We start from the raw sequence: 17477 nt of genomic DNA on the forward strand, positions 1-17477 counted from the left end.
GTCAGGGTATATTTGGTCAAATGGACCAACCCTATTAACAGCATGTAAATGAATAGAATGCTTTGGCAGAGCCTGCTGTGTTACTGGGTCTTTTTTTTTTTTTCAGGTGGCTGCTCCGGACAGACTTTTGAGAACTCTTACCTGCTTGGAGGACCCAAGCTTCAGTTGCAATTTGACATGCTGAACGAGTAAGGTCCAGAAGGGACACTACCTCCAACTCCCCTCATACCCCTACTCCTCCTCAACCAAGCTGAGCAAGGAAAACAAGGCGTGACAGCAGTAGCAAAAGCACCACAGGCATGATTAGAGTCCATGTGTTCTGTGTGGTGGGGCTAGCATTCATCTGTCGCAGCCACAGCCTGGAAAACCCTGTGTACGGGTTCAAAAGGTAAGAAAATAAAGCTCTCTAAACATTTGGGGGGGGGGGGGGGGGGTTCCTATTGTTTCTGACCAGAACACATTGTTTATGTCCCTGAGGTCTAACAAAAGCGTTGAATGCATTTCCTGTCAGATAGAACATTTGAAGTAGACTGTAGTATGCTGTCACTGCCTGGGACTGTCAATCATCCATACACTCTGTGAGTGAAGAAGGGCCCAGTAGGCATGAATAAAAAAACAAATGTGTTCCTGTATATGTGTTGTTTTGTTGAGGTGTCGCTGGGCAGTATGACTCCTGCCTCTACTATTAAGAACTGAGCGTCCTGTTGTTGCAAAGCACGGAGTAAACCACACCGTTCCTTTGTTTCCTCCCTAAGGTCTCAGGAAAATGTCTTGTCAGATCCCAGCGACTGTGCGTCCAGGACCAAGCAGCAGCCGGTCTTGACGAACTCTCACAACTTCACTGTGGATTTACGGATGCCTGGTGTTGTCCCGACTGGAGTGAGTCTGTCTCTCTGAAACGTACTATTAAGTGAAGGATCTGCATCCTTAGCAGCACTATTATTATTATTATTATTATTATTATTATTATTACTACTGTTACATTTTCACCCCCAGTGTCCACGTTATGTAAGTCGCACATGTACTTACGCCCATCTGGGCGCCCATTGGCGTGTGTCATGTCATTGTAATTGTAATTAAAGACATGGCTAGTCACACTGTAAATCATGCCAACAACGGTGCGTGACACTTAAAGCTGTTGTCATACCTACCAGCAGATGTTTGGTGTCTAAATATTTTGGTATATGATGACTGTAAGCCCCACAGCGAAGCAAGTGTGTGTTTGTGCTGTGAAATGAGCATGGTTAAATCAGGGTGTGTAAGCGGGGTGCTGTCCATAGAGCTGAAATGGAGTGGGGGAGCTTGATAGACACTGCTGCTTTTCATGGTTGTAAATAGACCTTTTGCCCCCCCCCCCATTGTAGCAATCCTCAGACAGAAGGGAAACAAGAGAGAGCTGTAAACCGTAAACAGCTGTTTCTACGCACCTCCCCCCTGCTGAGTTTGAGTGAACACTCTGATTAATAAATGTAAATAATGCTTTGTTTTAACAGCTAGCACCTAGGCGTTTTCCCTCCCCCTGACCATGGAAAGTGTGTATTTTCAGAGAGGTTTTCCTCACTTGAAGTCAGATCCTCAGTAGGCCTCGCAGTATTAGGACTAGGAGTATTGCTGCTCCCAGGAAAGTAGAAAGTCCCTCTTTCTTTTCGTAGCCTCGTATTTTTCTTCCGCTTACAACAATGTGCAGTATGTACAGTGATGCTAGGCTGGCCAATCAACTTGCCCCTGCGCATACTTTTACTGGCCCCCGGCCCATCGGTTATGCCCGACCCTGAACTGTATTTTTGTTAAGACGTTAAAATAACTTCAACAGTCTCAAAATGAACGCGCCATGAAGTCACGCCGCTGAACCTCTCAGCAACTGATGACCGCTCTCTCTTCCAGCCGGACACGTACCTGTGCATGGCGTTTCCTGTGCCAACTAGTCGAGATGCATATATTGGTGAGTACGTCTTATTCGGCAGACCAACATACAGTATGTAGCCCTCCTCTGAAAAATCACCGGTAACTACACAGACTGGATGGTACCGGTCTGGGAGATGATGTGGGTCAACTTGTACGCTGCTGGATGAGACGCCAAAGCAAGAGCAGTACACCAATTACCAGTTGTGGCAGACATTGTAAAGGTAGTAGAAGGAGAGTAGTGGTAGTAGCAGGTAGTAGCTGTAGTGATAAAAGTAGTTTGTCTTTATATAGTTTGGTTAGGACACACATTTAAAAACTCTGTGTGTTGTAAATTCACAATATGGATTTTATTTACATTTTATTAAAAATGTTTCAGGGATGTGACTACTGGCTTGAAGTTGGCGTCTCCTGGTGTGTGTGTGTGTGTGTGTGTGTGTGTGTGTGTGTGTGTGTGTGTGTGTGTGTGTGACAGCAAATCAAGTTGAAATGGGAATGGTCGGAGAGAGTTTTGAGTCTTTGAGTCACTCAGGCGTGTCATTCAGTATTTTAACCACAGTGCTTTTCCTCCTCAGTGGACTTCATACCTCATGCCAGTATGGACACAGTGCATCACATGCTGCTGTTTGGCTGCCAGACCCCTGTCTCCACCAGCAACTACTGGTAATGACCTGGATTACTGAGACCCTTCACAGACACCCTGACAACTAATATGTATTCCCTGTTTGCCTGTGTGCCAGCCCTTTTGTTATGGACTGTTATGGATTCGCTGTGTTTTCCCCCATCTGGACATCCATAAACACAAGTGGTATTGATTGTCTCATTTTCTCTCTCAAGGGATTGCGGCAGCGTGCAAGGCACTTGTGAGGATGAAGCGTCCATTATGTACGCCTGGGCTCGAAATGCGCCACCTACTAAATTACCCAAAGGTATGTGTCTCAGAGGGTTAGTTCACAGTTTCTACGTTCGCTGTCATTTGTCCAGTTTTGAGACATCTGTCTCTGAGATTTTTGTCTCCTCCTCATTACAATAGAGGTAAATGGAATTTATTTTGTATCAGTGAAAAATATAATCCCCAGACCTCACTGTTTACAGTTTTCAAAGGGACTATAACTCGAGTAGAAAGTAGTTCCACTGAAAATACTTGCGGCGAGGAAAGGTTGTGAATGGTCAAGTATGGGTACTTTTATGAATGCCCCTCTATCTTTTGTCCCTCAGTTGTTTATCTCTCCATGTTGTCTCACGTCTTTCTCTAACCCCTGGTTTTCTCTTTGTTGTCTCATCAGATGTCGGTTTTAAAGTGGGAAGAAGTGCAAGAATGTCCTACTTTGTGCTGCAGATCCATTATGGAGATGTCAACGCTTTCAGAGGTGAGTCCTAATGGAAGCGAAAGTATGACATGTTTTTTTTTTTTTTTCTTTCATCGGTTACCTCAAACTCACTTAAGGTCTGGGAAGATTCAAGAGTGTAAAAGTAATTCCAAATACCACAGCAAGACATTTCACTGCTTAAGTAACATTAAGTCAGTCAGCGAATCTTTAAAATCTTGTTTTGTAGGGAAACTTATTTCGTTGTGTTTCTACTGAGTTCATATCAGCATTACACCTGTTAAAGTTTCATGGAGAAATTGTAGTTAATTGTCCCAGTCCTGTTTTTTTTTTTTTTGTTTTTTTTTTCATGCTTACCAGTTTATTAGGAATGCCAGTACAATGTAATGCAATCCAGTACAACAGCCATTATGGACCTCATACTCAGGGAGGTATTGATTCAACCTGAAATCACTTCGGGAATCGACTTTGTTGTTTGTTGCATCATGTTAAAAAAGGTGTTTTCTAAATATCCTCCAATTCCAATTGTTTTGCTCTGCAGACCATCATAAAGATTGCTCAGGACTTACCTTGAGAATGACATCCAAACCGTAAGTATTTACTTAAAAGCATCAAACGTTGTGTTGAATGCTGAAGTGAGAAATCCTAGTCGAGGGAACTGTGAAAAGAGCAGCATGGTGTTTAACTTGCTCTCCCCATAGACTGTATATAAAGATGGCCGACGCGTCTCCGCTTCCTCCCACTGTACAATAATAAGGCCAAGCTCTACCGGATACGGCCGCTGCCATCTTGTGCTGGGCACGTCATTTGGAGCCAGAGTCTTGGCAGTGGTGCGTGATAAGAACTACCGAAAATGACAGAAACCATCTTTGATTTTTTAGTTTGGCCCGTGTCCCATCCACTAACATGGAGGGGGCGGGGCTTATGACCTATACTGCAGCCAGCCACCAGGGGGGCGATCGAGACATTTTGGCTTCACTTTTGGGGAGCTGTCACGTCGTCCATCTTTATATACATATAATATAGAATATTATATATTCTGTGGTGTCTCCCTGAGACCACTGTATGTGTGTTTCCTCTGGAGCACCATGAAGAATGTACATATATATACCTTGACAAAGACGGAATAGGTAGGACATGTCGTGGGCGGGTGGGGGGGGGGCAGTGATAGAAAATATGACCAAAACTTTACAGCCACTTTGTGTCCTCCTCAAAGGCAGCCATTCATTGCTGGCATATACCTGCTCATGGCTGTGGACACAATTATCCTTCCAGGAAAAAGAGGTATGTTTGGTGTGTTTGTTTTTTGTTTTTTTCATTGAAGTCGAGCTCTTGTTTGTTTTGTTTTTGTTTTTCATCGCTCCAGGAAAAGCGAATTATTTACACAGCTTTGTTTTAAGAGCTGTTGCACAACTTCTAGTATCAATCGGCATGTCTTATCTTCCAGACGTCATATAGAACAGTTTAAGCAAAATGGCAGCCCTTCATTTGCCTCAAAATAGAGTTGATGACAACCGATGATATACACTTGATTAATTGCCCCCTGTGGAAACTTAAACACACACCCTGTAAGCACACAGCAGGAGCTCAAAGAAGGGACGGGTCGAGAACATTTTGAATGGGGGTGCAGACTGGGGGGGCCATATTTGGAAAAACGAGTAAAAAAATGTGTGTGGGGAGAAAAATCCCATCCTAGTTGCAATTGGTGTATAGCACACTTTCCGCCCACAAGGTCCACCGTCAGATGTTGCTGTTGTAATGCATAAAAGGGGGCCGTGCAGTCATCACAGATTGTGCCTTCCTTGACGTCCTTTCATTTTTCTCTGTTAGTTACGAACGCAGACGTCGCCTGTGACTACACTTCATATCCGATCTACCCGTTTGCCTTCAGGACCCACACGCACCACCTTGGTGAGTCATACCAGAGAATTTAGCCGTCCGCTTGCAGAGTAACTTTCATCAGTGCCAGTAGTAGTCTGGGTGTTTCTGTCACAGGTAAAGTGGTCAGTGGCTACAGGATCCGGGATGGGAAGTGGACCCTGATTGGGCGACAGTCCCCTCAGCTACCGCAGGTACGTTCTCACACATCAGAAGGCAATTAAAAAAAAAACGTTTTTCAGAGTGCCCCAGTAGCCGAATGGTTTAAGGCACATGCATGCCATATGCTGTCAACTAGGGTTGGCTCGGTTTCCGGTTTTGCCGGTCCGGTCTGTTGTGCAAGCTTACACCGATTTGACTGAGACATCAGCAACCTCTAATATGCCCATTCTTGATTATAAGCTCTGTTATAAGCTCTTTTCGCTGTCTACTTTTCTCTTTTTACCCAAGAATATATTGATCGCAACAGTTTTTCAAGTAGAGTAGCTTTTTGCTCATTGCCCAGCAGTCAATGTGTGTGTGTGTGTTTTCTCTCCAGGCTTTCTATCCTGTTAACAAAGAGGTGACTGTGAAGTATGGTGACGTCCTTGCAGCCAGATGTGTGTTTACTGGTGAGGGCAGAACCTCCAAAACGTATATTGGGTGAGTTCTGTTGTAAAACCCATTGCACCTAACGCATTTTTACACCGCAGTGTAGATGACCTAAAACTCAAATTTACCTTTTAATTTTCTGTGGTTTTAAGCCAGGTTCTATTCAGACTACCTGAATAATGGATGAGCTCTTGTTTGCTCCCTTTGAACTGTGTTTGTATTGAAATATAGCTTACAGGCATTTATCATAGATATGCAAGACAGGCACTGGGGTTTTATTGCGGTCATGGTCTCTCCTCCGCTGCCACACCTTGTCTTTTTCAAAACTTGCTTCCTGATTGCTCATACGGCGTTACAACTTCATAAATACAGTAGGTACTGCATGCACATAAGGGGGAAAATCCTTAAAAAGGCACCTACTCCTTCTTGGTCATTAAAAATTCCAGGATCTATGAATATGCAAATGTTGATCATTTCTCAAGTTGTCCTGCTGGACACAAGTTGTCTCCTACTTCACTGTGAAGTCCATTCTCAGCGTATGAGCACTGGCGGCTTCAAGTTTCTACATCATACAAACTGGACCAGGATTGGCTTCCAAACTGTTCATGATGTCACAAATCATGCTCGTAGGCCCCGCCCCTTAAAGCCAGATGTTCAGCGAGCGCAGAGAAGCTTTGCACTTTCAGCAGATGAACGTGAAAGCAGCCTTCTAGTGTCAAACTCTGCACATAGATCATTCTGCACAGTGAAGCTCAAACATCCAACTGTAGGAACAAGAAGAAAAACATATTATTTTTGAGTGGAGGGGGCGATTTAACGATTCACATATAGCATCGTTCCTCACTGTTAACGTTAAGACCATCTGAGTACAGTGAGTGATGTATTTTTCTGTCTTGTCCGCAGTGGTACCTCTGATGATGAAATGTGCAACTTCTATATAATGTACTACATGGACAGCAAACACGCCATCTCCTACATGAACTGCATGGAGACCAGCTCCAAAGAACTGTTTCAGCACATTCCATTTGAGGCCAACGTTCCCATCGCTGTCACTCCAGGTCAAATGAACTCTATGATGCACATGGGACACTCAGCAGGTTGGTGTTGCATACTTGTAACCCAAAGTTATTCAATTTTAATTCAATTTAATACTTTTTTTCTGTTGGATAGAAAGTGAATGCATGCTAATGTGAGGTTCACACTCATGTATGCCTCCTTGTCTTGTTTGATTTAGCTAACAAGATTTACATATCTCCAAAAGAACCTGTCTAGCTTTAACTCAACTTTGTTTCCCCCCCCCCCCCCCCCCCAAAAGATCATCAAAATGACAGATCGCTGTTGGATACAAAGAAAGCAGAGCAGGTTCTGGATCAGGGTGAGTTCGAGGACCGTAAGCTGCACCACTGTGTTATTACAACTACGCTAGGGGGTAACTCCTGAGACTGGACTGAATTCCCATTTCATTAATGTTACTATTATTCAGTCTGATATTGCCCTCTTGGTAGCCATCTTCTGTTGCCATCTACTAGTGACTGACGTGTTCAGCCAAAAGTCACCTTCTTATCTAACGTAAAAACATGAACACACATCTTGTCTTGCACCATAGCTTGTTGAAGGAGCCATCAAACAAACATTAACCGGGGGAAAACCGGAGACAGGAAGTGTACACCATTTCACACCACCGCCGCAGCTTGTGATGCGTCACCTTCAGATTATCTTTGGCAACAGAGCAAGCTTGTTTACTTTGTCTCTTGTTCTCTGCCAGCTGCTGTCAACCAAACACTGACACTCCCCTCCAGCAAACAGGGATGATTAAATGGGATTTTCAAGTGGACTTTAACACACTGATATGAACCGATAAAAGCTTTGCTCTGGGCACTGTGGAATAACATAAAGATAACCAAACCGTGACTGCTAAACTGGGGTATGAAGCCTCGGTGTACCGTCACAGCCCTACTGGCTACCACGCACCACGCAGTTGCATTTTGATAAGCTGATGACTAGACTAGACTCTGCATTCGTGTTTTTCAACTGAGCCTGCGCTGTCGCCTGCGTTGTGTTGGTCTCCGTTGCGTTGCTGCGCGTTGTCTTTTTTGAACAAGCGGCAACCTTGATGTGCCTTTTTCCTATTTTTCATTATTTGTATTATACTGGTAACGGTATATACTGTCATGTACCTCCCTAGGTAGTTAGCTTCTCCTCCGTGTGGTCATGAACCGAACATGTTTAGACGTAAGTCCGTTTATAAGATTACTTGGTACCAGAACACCTTAGGCTAAAAATGAATGATTCATTTTGTAGTTGTTTTTAGATAACGATTGGTGTATGTCTCGGAGCGAAAGAAAGCTGCCAAAATAAAGGAGAGCGAGCCCAGGGAACTCCTTGAATGATAGGTCGGATAATGGCAATCTAGAAGGACTGCAGTCCCTGTCGTCACATAAGCAAAAACCCGGGTGCGGAAACGGTTTGTTGAGGCCACAGAGAAGGATTGTCAGTTGTTGACCTCAGAGTTACAGCTCCGCTTTTTTTTCCCGGAGAATTCAGCTCTGCAGGCTTCATTGAATTGTGGCCTCTAGCGTGGAATTACCAAGAAGAGGCGCAAGGGGCTACGTTGGTGGGGGCTTGTTGCTTCAGGTACCATTGAGATGATGAAATACAATCCTGGAAGTCCAGTTTGAGTAACAGATCTGTGAATTTGAAGGCTTACCACTTACTACTTACTACTTATCAGTCTATGATACTCAGAGACAGAATTTTACAACTCTGGAAAGTTTTCACAGCTTCCATTTTGCGGTAAACAGTAGAAATATGCCACGTCACAAAGTAATGCACCATGGAATGTGCACTTGCATACATGTGACTGGCCACTGCAGTGTCTTGCCAGATGACGTTGCGTTGCATTGCAGCACAAGTTGAGCAAGGTTCAATATTTTTGCTCTCGTCACCCTCGCTGTGTCACCGGACTGGCCCCATTCTGCGTTTTTTTTTTCTTCCATGTAGGGCTAAAGTCTGTCTAAACTTGGGGAACTTCAATTCTGCAGAGTAATCGTGGGAGCCAAGAAAGTCTCGGCTGAGCATAGACCTTTCGTACATGACACGGGCTGATAAGCAAGTGACCCTGTCGTCGCGTTGAACGGGGCATTGTATGTTGTTGCCTGTGTAATGAACACTGTGGGGAACAGCGCAAATGTTTCAATCGAATCGTGACCTTAAAACTGAGAGTCAAAAGCATGTGTGGTGGCCAGCAGTAAATTGCATGACACCCGTCATTCCTGTCCATTCTTCTCTCTGTTGTTTCCTGCTGGCTAACACATTTCCTTCTTCAGTGCTCTTCACTGTCCATAAAGAATCCACCCACATCTCTACGCTCAGCTCAATGACATTTTGCAACAGCCTTCCTAAGAGCGCTGCCACATTTGCCCTGTGTAGCCTGCAGTCTCCTTGTCCTTTATTTCCACTCTTTCCTGTCCCTCTGTCTCTCTGTCTGCGCAGGTGACCTCTATTCTCTTATGTCCAAGCTGCTAGGCCAGAAAAAGGACGTAGTTCGCATTCATAAGTACGACCCCGGCGAGCTGCGGAGAACCCAGGCTGAGTTGGTGGCTCAGATTGATAGCTTAATGCAAATGAAAGACCTGGGCTCTCCCAGTGCCAGACTAGCCTTCCAAACCAGGGAGGATCCCGTTTTGGTGAGGGACAGGGTCCACAAATTCCATCAGCTTGAGGCCACGGCCAAGCCGCCAAGAAGCAAGCCGCTAGCTGAAGGACAAGGTGGGTCCTGGATGCTATTGTATTGTTTTCATTGATGCTGAAAACACCCCCCCCCCCCCCTTTTTTTTTTTCTTTGCATCCAGTATTCTTGAACTGTAACACATATGCAGTACACATGCTTGGATCCCCCGTCAGTTTTTGCAGTGCTATGGTGTGAGAGCTGCACAGCGTTATCTGTTGCACTGAAGTTATGTTTGTATGTTGTTATGAAGTTATTTAAACCAGTGAAAAATAGATGCGTAGAATAGTATGTACACCTTATTGTCGAATCTGGGCTTTACTTTTCCTCCTCGGCTGTTGCATCGGTCTCCTCTCTCCTCGTGTCCCTCATGGATATGTTACTCAAACCGGCCCCCCACCAATGCCGCCCCTTGCTATTTTCAGTCTGAACGTCTGATAAGTCAGTCGTCTGCTCCGTGGAAACAGCCGACACCCGTGTGTGTGTGTGTGTGTGTTCTGGCTTCAGCGCAGAGGGTTCGCTTGTTTTAAGAGGTGTGTCACCCTGTGGAGTTTTCTTATGAACAACCGAAAGTTAGGTCACTCAACAAAACACAACCGCGTAATATCCTCGAGCTCTAACAAGCGTTCTGAATGCATTTCCCTCCTCGTTAACCATTTGCAAAGACAGATTTTCTCAAAAGATCCAATCCTGCATTATTCCCCGCCCATGTTTACTAACTAACAGTCTTCCTCTACTGCCTTTCTGTTGGCACATCGCTGCCACATGTAGATCAGTGGAATAGTGTGAAACCACTGGCGGGCATGTGTATTGCGTCGCCCCCGTGCGCTTATGTTCGTCATTTCGTAGAAATTCTCCTCCCATTCTGCTATCTGCGTGTTAGCGTTTTGCGAGGGCACCGTCGCTGCATCCTGGACTCAGCGCCGCCCCAAGACGACTGTGATTGGTTTAAAGAAGTACAAACAGTCCAAAATGTTGGAGTTTTTTTCCCCCCAGATAAGTCTGACTATGCGAGACTAGTCCTTTTGCAACATGGGATCCACACGTTTAAAAAAAGAAAAAACCTGCTCCACAGCGCTACTGGAGGCCATAAACTCTACAGGGAACTTTTAATCCCTTGTAGCATGTGGGTATGTTTGCTCTGTGTTCACACGGGGGCGCAATGGTGCCAGAACAGTTCAAGAGAAAACTGTCCTCTCTTCCCAGAGCTTGGCTACTGAAGGAGCGCGTTACTCTGCGCAGCATTCGGGACAGTGTGTGAGCCTCTGTGCATGTTTTAGCCTACGCACCATCTGCAGAGGCCCGAGCAACGCTGAGCTCCATGTGGATAGGTTTTATCAGCCGTGTGTTCATGGACGCTCCAGTTCTTTCCCCATTTGTCCTCGGTCAGACTTGTCAAGCACCTGGATCTGGACTGAGGTGTGATTCGAGATGGCGCGGCGGATGGCTGCCACGGCTCTGAGCTTCCCTCGTACTTTTCCTGTTATTTGCGTTCTGTTTATTTGTGCACTCATTTGTGGGTGCCTGCGTTGGCACTCTGTGTACTGTGAAAATCTGTTTCCAGTTCAGCTGTAGCTCCTTCAGCCAGTTCCGGCCAATCGGGGCATGCCTGTTAATCTCAACAATGAATTGCTGTGTCTCATACTGTACTGGTATCATTACGTACTGTATCATTGTGTATAGCGATCCTTTGGCCCGCGCGTGAGGTGTTTTTTTCCTGGTAATATTTGTCAGATACAACATTAACTGTGTATCCTTTTTCAACACTCCCAAAGGCTGGGTGCATTTCCCTCGGAAATTCTGAGTTTGAGAAGTGACTTTTCCCTTTCTGCAAGCATAAGCAATGTGTCCCATTTGGGAGCCGGCGTGGCACTTTTTTCATTTTTAAAGTGTTTTCCCACTACAACACCCTAGTGTCTCTTTGAATTCCTTTTTTGGCTCTTTGCTTTGTTGTTATTTCCTTCTCTGAAATGTCCTTTCCTCCCCTTTTTTAGAAAAAAAAAAAGAGTGAACACTTGACAGGGCATTTTCCTGGTGGGGTTCAATGTGTCAAAATAACTCCATTGTATTTTGGGACGCTCCATTGATAATGCAGTCTCAAAGGCCGCGCAGCGTCCGATCGCAGTCCAATCACAAAACAATCTCACAGGGCATCGTCCAAAAACCTGTCAGGTGGCTGACAACCGCCTCAAAGCCACAAGATAATCAGAAACCGATTGCCATGAATCAGGAAGCCCTTTTTTGAAGGGTTTTGATCTGACGTGGGTCTGATACCACCCTCTACAAACCTTTAACAAAGTCGCCCTCGAGGACCGTTTGATGCATGATGATGGCACATAATTTAGACACATATGCTACACATATGCGGGACGTCTTGTCGCTGTACTTAGATTTCAACAACGGTAATTGTCTCACATCTTACTTCCTCATTTGTGTAACTTTTCCCGGAAAACCGCCAATCCCAGCTGCACGCCGTGATTGGCCAGCTGTGCAGGGGAGACAACGTATGCGGGGGTTTTCGCCCTGCGTTCGAGTGTGGTTGTTCGCATAGCTGTAAACACTTTGGCCGAATTTGTTAGCCCTCCTATGCAAACTGTTACAAAACTCCCAATAGCAGAAATCCAAACAGACTTCTTCTTCTTCACGTTTGCACCACTTTTTGTCACAGATGCGTGCATGTAAACTTATTATTGCAACGTGTTTGTGTGTGCTTATCCATTGTCACCTCGGGGTTTAACCTGAGCCAGAGCTACACGCTACAAAGACGTACACATGTGTGGAGTTACAGAATGCCAGTAATCGCCTTCGGCACCACATTGAGAACACCTGACTTTGTGAGTTTGTGTCTTTGTCTGTATCTGCGTGGTGTAGACAACCATTTGGAGCAAGTCTCAGCGTGGCCACAGAGCTCTCTCCAGCTGGGCCAGGTGTCGGGGCTCGCCCTCGACGCAGACTCTAACCTGGTCGTTTTCCACAGAGGTGACCACACCTGGGGGGCCGAGTAAGTCGCTTTCACTCAAGATAATGCAACGTAAATGTAATGTGATTCGTCCATCTTGAAAGCTAACCCCCGACCACCTGTTTCAGCTGTCTAGTATTGAACCAAAATAAAATGAATTAAGAGAAGCACATACTTTTTAGTTTATATTTTGCCGTCACTCAATGTTATCAATGTAGCTAATACGGCGTGACTGTCGGCTGGGTGGATTTAAGAAAAGGCACTCCAAAAGTAGATCAAAATAATGTTTTTAAAATGTTTGTTCGTTTGTTTTTCAGCTCATTTAACAACCAGGCTAGATACCAGCAGAGGTCCCTCGGTCCTATTCAGCAGTCCACTATTTTGGTTGTGGACCCAGCCAAAGGCAACATCCTGAAGGCATCTGGCAGGAACATGTAAGTTATAAGCGTGCTGTAGTTTCATTTACCATGAAGGAGAGTGCTGAGACGACCTGTCGTCCTCCTGCATTACAACTGTCTTGCATTTCTCTGATGTCGCAGGTTTTACTTGCCTCATGGAATAACTACGGATAAGGAGAATAACTACTGGGTCACCGATGTGGCTCTTCACCAGGTAAGCTGCAGGTGGCTCTGTAAAATCCACTTCAGGTGGTCTGTTAGTGATGAACTGATCACTCATATGTATATACACTCATCAGGTGTTAAAAGTGAGCAGTGACGACCGAGACAGAACCTTGCTGGCCCTGGGAGAGGCTTTCATGCCAGGAAGTGACAACAATCACTTCTGTCAGCCCACTGATGTGGCTGTGGACACCGAGACCGGGAACATCTTCGTGTCTGATGGCTACTGCAATGCCAGGATACTGAAATTCTCTGCTGATGGCAAATACCTGTCTCAATGGGGGGCAGGTAGGGAGCTGGCTCTCCACACACACACACACACACACACACACAAACTGACACAAAGGCCAAAAGACCCCAGGTAACTAAAAACAATCGCTAGGCTTCGCACTTCAGGCACACCAATTAGGACTGGTTAATATTTTAAAAGGTTTATGTAGTAAAGACTCTGGTATGAGTTGTAAAGGCTGTTATTGCAGTAGTAGTAGTAAAGGCTGTAGTAGTAGTAAGTAATAAGTAAGCTATATTTGCTAACATTGCTGTTTTCTTCTTAGACAAACTGATTTATGAACAATGCCACAATTCAGGAGGTTTACACATCGCTGCCACCAATTCAGATCCGCACAGATTCACAGACAGATACTCAGCCATCTTGTCTCCTGTTTTTTGGACCGAAGGCTCGTCAGACAGGAGGAGGCGCATACCGTTCCGGATCCCCCACAGCCTGGTGTTCCTTCCTGACAGAAAGGAAGTTTGCGTGGCTGACAGGGAGAACGGACGCGTCCAGTGCTTCATAGCTGAAACGGGGGAGTTTGTCAAGGAGATAAAGAAAGAGGAGTTCGGAGGGGAGATGTTTGCCATCACCTATAGTCCTGCTGGAGGTGAGTTGACTGGCGGCTGAGCTGGCCAGGGACATCCATTTGTCCTGTCGGCTTTAGAACCATTTAAACGCTGTGTTTTAACCAGCAGCAATTTTACACGTCAATTTCAATTTACTCGTCATGGTGAGGACTACTCAGCCTGTGAAAATGTCTTCCAGGGGGTCAGAGGTTAACAGTTATTTGTGTGTGTGTGTGTGTGTGTGTGTGTGTGTGTGTGTGTGTGTGTGTGTGTGTGTGTGTGTGCGCGTGTGCATGAAGATGGCTTGATCTTTGCAGTAAATGGTGAATCTCTGTATCGCTCAGCTCCACTCAGAGGTTTTGTAATAGATTATTCAACCAAGGATATAGTGGATACCTTCAGCCCCGAGAAAAAGGTGAACGCACGAACACACACACACACACACACACACACACACACACACACACACACACAAACACAGATTCTTTCTGTTTTTCACTAATTCCTATCTATACTATACTGAACACTGGTGTAGGCTGGGTTTAAAGACTTCTGGAGCTCGCTTTTGTGGATGGGTGGCATGCAACAAAGGTTCTCAGCTGGAATCTAACCAGGGATGTTTGCGGTTACACGCTTCGTAGACCAGGCGCCCCCCAGAATATCTCCAACATCCACCCTTTCCATTATCTGTATTTGAGTCACGGGTGCTGGAGCCCATCCTAGCACACATTGGGATAAGGATTGGGGTACATCTTGGACATGTGGAATAATTGAAATTACAATTATTGTAAGTGTATTGACTGCAATGCATGAAAATCTCTTAAAACTTGTCATAAAGTATTATACATATGACCAGTGTGTCATAGTGAGTATGGAAAAGGCCGAACTGCATTCCTCAACCTCCTTTCCAGGCATTCTTGTATTCAGTGTAACAACATTGTAATTCGTTTCATCTTTTCAGACTGAGAAAAGGTACGATCGTATTGGAAAAGACAATTAGAAACAGGCATTTCCCCTCACAAAGTCGATGTTGGTCCCTGACAAGCAGACCCCATCTCTTCACATCTGTTTTAGTCGCGCTGAATTTCATTCCTCGTCAGGTTTTCCGACTTCATTGGGTCGCGTTCGCTGTCGCTCGAAATCTTGACGAGAAGATTCTGTAGGAGATGACCAGTGGGCGTCGGGCTCTTTTACCAGGTCCCTTGTCCCAGCTGTTGCATCCTGCCTCTCTCATCCTGAATTCATAGAGTGTTGGTTACATTTGTACATTTGTTTTTGTTGCCTGAGAAGCAGGTGAGCCAAGTCTGGTTGCTGTAGGTGTTTGCAGTTTCAGAGATCTTAATACATTTAGAATCACAAGAATAATGATAAGCCAAGAAATTCAAAATATTAGAGATTCCTAATGCAAACAGAGGCGAAGTTTGACCTAGCTAAAGTAAGCCAGGCTGAGCCGAGGCTTGGAAGTTTTCTGAACTTACTGCCTACCGTCTGAACCAAACAGCAAATGTACTGTCGCCCAAGAGCATCCCGATCAGTTAGAAACCATTCTTTTGGGATGGCGGTGAATGCCCTTCTGCTGCCTAGACTTTTGCATTGAGCTGTGTTTTTCTTCATTCGCAGGAGTTTATAATGCCTCACGACATCGTCGAAACCAGGGACGGCAGCGTCTTCGTCGGGGACGCAGGCACCAACTCAGTCTTCAAGTTCACCACTGAGAGTAAGCTGCGATGAACCTAAACTATTACATGTTCTCATGTGCAGAGTCCATCCTAACTCGTGTATGTATGCGTCGCTGTAATTAAAGTTTGCAGTGTCACTAACCGGTATCCGCCACGTGATTGTTTTCATCTTCCAGAGTTACATCGCTCCGTCAAGAAAGCTGGGATCGAGATTCAGGAGCACGAAGGTGAGCATTGTTGAGTTTGACAGTTTCAGACTGTCGATCCACCGTGATGATAAAACGATGACACTGGGGCTGACAGCAATCCGCAACTCTGAGTAACAAAAAAGAAATCGTGGAATGGAAACCCTGTTAAACACAACATTTCTCTTTGTGTAGAAATTGAGACGTTCGTCCGAACTAAGGTGAGGCCGGAGCACGGCATGTCCAAGACGCCAGCCATCCAAGAGAAGGAAACTGTGCAGCCTCAACCGCAGAAAGAGGCAGAAGAGGAGGAGGAGGAGGAGGAGGAGGAGAAGAAGAAGAAGAGTGCAGCAAAGCCAAGCCGAGAGCAGGGTGTACTCCCGGCCATCATCACCACCCTGCTGCTCATCCCTCTGGTGTTGGTCGTCTCCATAGGAGTCTTTATCTGCTGGAGGAAAAACGGTATGAATAACAATAAGGCGTACTGACGGGGGTCCGAAAGGTTTTTACACCAAAAATGTGTAGAAATAATATAATAATATAGAACATGTCATTTCCTGTTACCAGTAGGTGGCACTATGACTATGACTCACTATGACTACAACCCGATATTGCATGAAAACTCAAATTTTACACAACTTTACATCGCAAAGGTCTTTAAGATTGCACCGCCCAAAGTTATTTTGATTCATTCTCGTTAAAGGAGTTCATTAAAGCACAGCGCCGATGCAAGCGTCAATTCAAAATGGCTGACTTCCTGTTTTGGTTTAGGGTTGTGGCTCCAAGAGTCTTGGGATGCTGCACACGTTTAATAATGATGCACAGCTCCACACATGAAAAATGTTGTGTAGTGAGTGACTTCCCGCTGAACTCTTATTTTGAAACGTAAGCCAATACGTGAACGGTTGCACCCTTCCTCCAATCACTTCCTGTTGCCTGATATCATCGCTCATTGCTCGCAGCATTTGGCTAAGTATGGCTGAACAATGCTGTCTGTTTGCAGACCGATGTGAGGGCAAAGCTGAACCCAGCTCTGTGGGAGGGATCTTGGGGAAAATAAGAGGTACGTCATTTATGATATTAAAAGCAGGCCTTTGCATTCTTTTATATTTTATAGAAGGACATAAAGACAAAGCAACATTTGTCTTTGTAAAAACTGTAGATATTCATCACGTTGTGTTCTCCCCCCCACCACCACCACCACCACCTCTGGCCAGGTAAAGCAGTGGGCAGCCTGAACCTGGGGAACTTCTTCGCGTCCCACAAGGGTTACAGTCGTCAGGGCTTTGACCAGCTGAGCACCGAAGGCAGCGACCAGGAGAGGAACGACGAGGACAGCAGCGACTCGGAGAATGAGGAGTACTCTGCTCTGCCGCCTCCTCAATCCTCCTCTTAGACGCTCCAGGGCCACCCACCCTCTGCTTACATTGCCAAGATGTATGTTATCCATCATGTGTATAACTGTTGTGTTAGCTGCCAATCTTATTGTTTATATATTTATATTTTATAGTTTGTGTGTATGTGTATATATATATGTGTGTGTGTATATATATATACACATTTGGCATAATTTAGACAATTAATTTAATTTACCCGTGGTCTTGGTACAGCCTTGGTGACACGATTCACACTCTTAAAAGATTTGTTTGTTTTTTCCCCCCAAATCAAACTTGCATTTGGTGACATTATTAGCACAATCCCCACGGCAAATGTCCGAGATATCCGGGCGTCGGACGAAGCCCTCACACAAGAACAAATCCGGCTGAGA

The 17477-nt window shown here is 45.2% G+C and overlaps 1 protein-coding gene across 1 annotated transcript; it reads left to right on the forward strand.

Annotated features, from left to right (window-relative positions):
• Nucleotides 1-296: 296 nt before the first annotated feature.
• Nucleotides 297-17105, forward strand: pam (peptidylglycine alpha-amidating monooxygenase). The gene is made up of 25 exons (XM_070924864.1): nucleotides 297-388; nucleotides 756-879; nucleotides 1885-1942; nucleotides 2478-2565; nucleotides 2740-2831; nucleotides 3189-3272; nucleotides 3772-3820; nucleotides 4447-4514; nucleotides 5061-5141; nucleotides 5226-5302; nucleotides 5647-5750; nucleotides 6603-6796; nucleotides 7015-7074; nucleotides 9192-9467; nucleotides 12298-12427; nucleotides 12703-12819; nucleotides 12925-12997; nucleotides 13083-13293; nucleotides 13683-13886; nucleotides 14145-14260; nucleotides 15466-15562; nucleotides 15701-15751; nucleotides 15905-16171; nucleotides 16713-16772; nucleotides 16927-17105. Exons 1-25 carry the CDS (start codon nucleotides 300-302, stop codon nucleotides 17103-17105), a joined length of 2949 nt encoding a protein of 982 aa, XP_070780965.1. The 5' UTR covers nucleotides 297-299.
• The last annotated feature ends 372 nt before the right edge of the window (nucleotides 17106-17477 follow it).

Source organism: Enoplosus armatus, chromosome 18 (genome assembly GCF_043641665.1).
Source record: "Enoplosus armatus isolate fEnoArm2 chromosome 18, fEnoArm2.hap1, whole genome shotgun sequence".
Lineage (NCBI taxonomy): Eukaryota > Metazoa > Chordata > Actinopteri > Centrarchiformes > Enoplosidae > Enoplosus > Enoplosus armatus.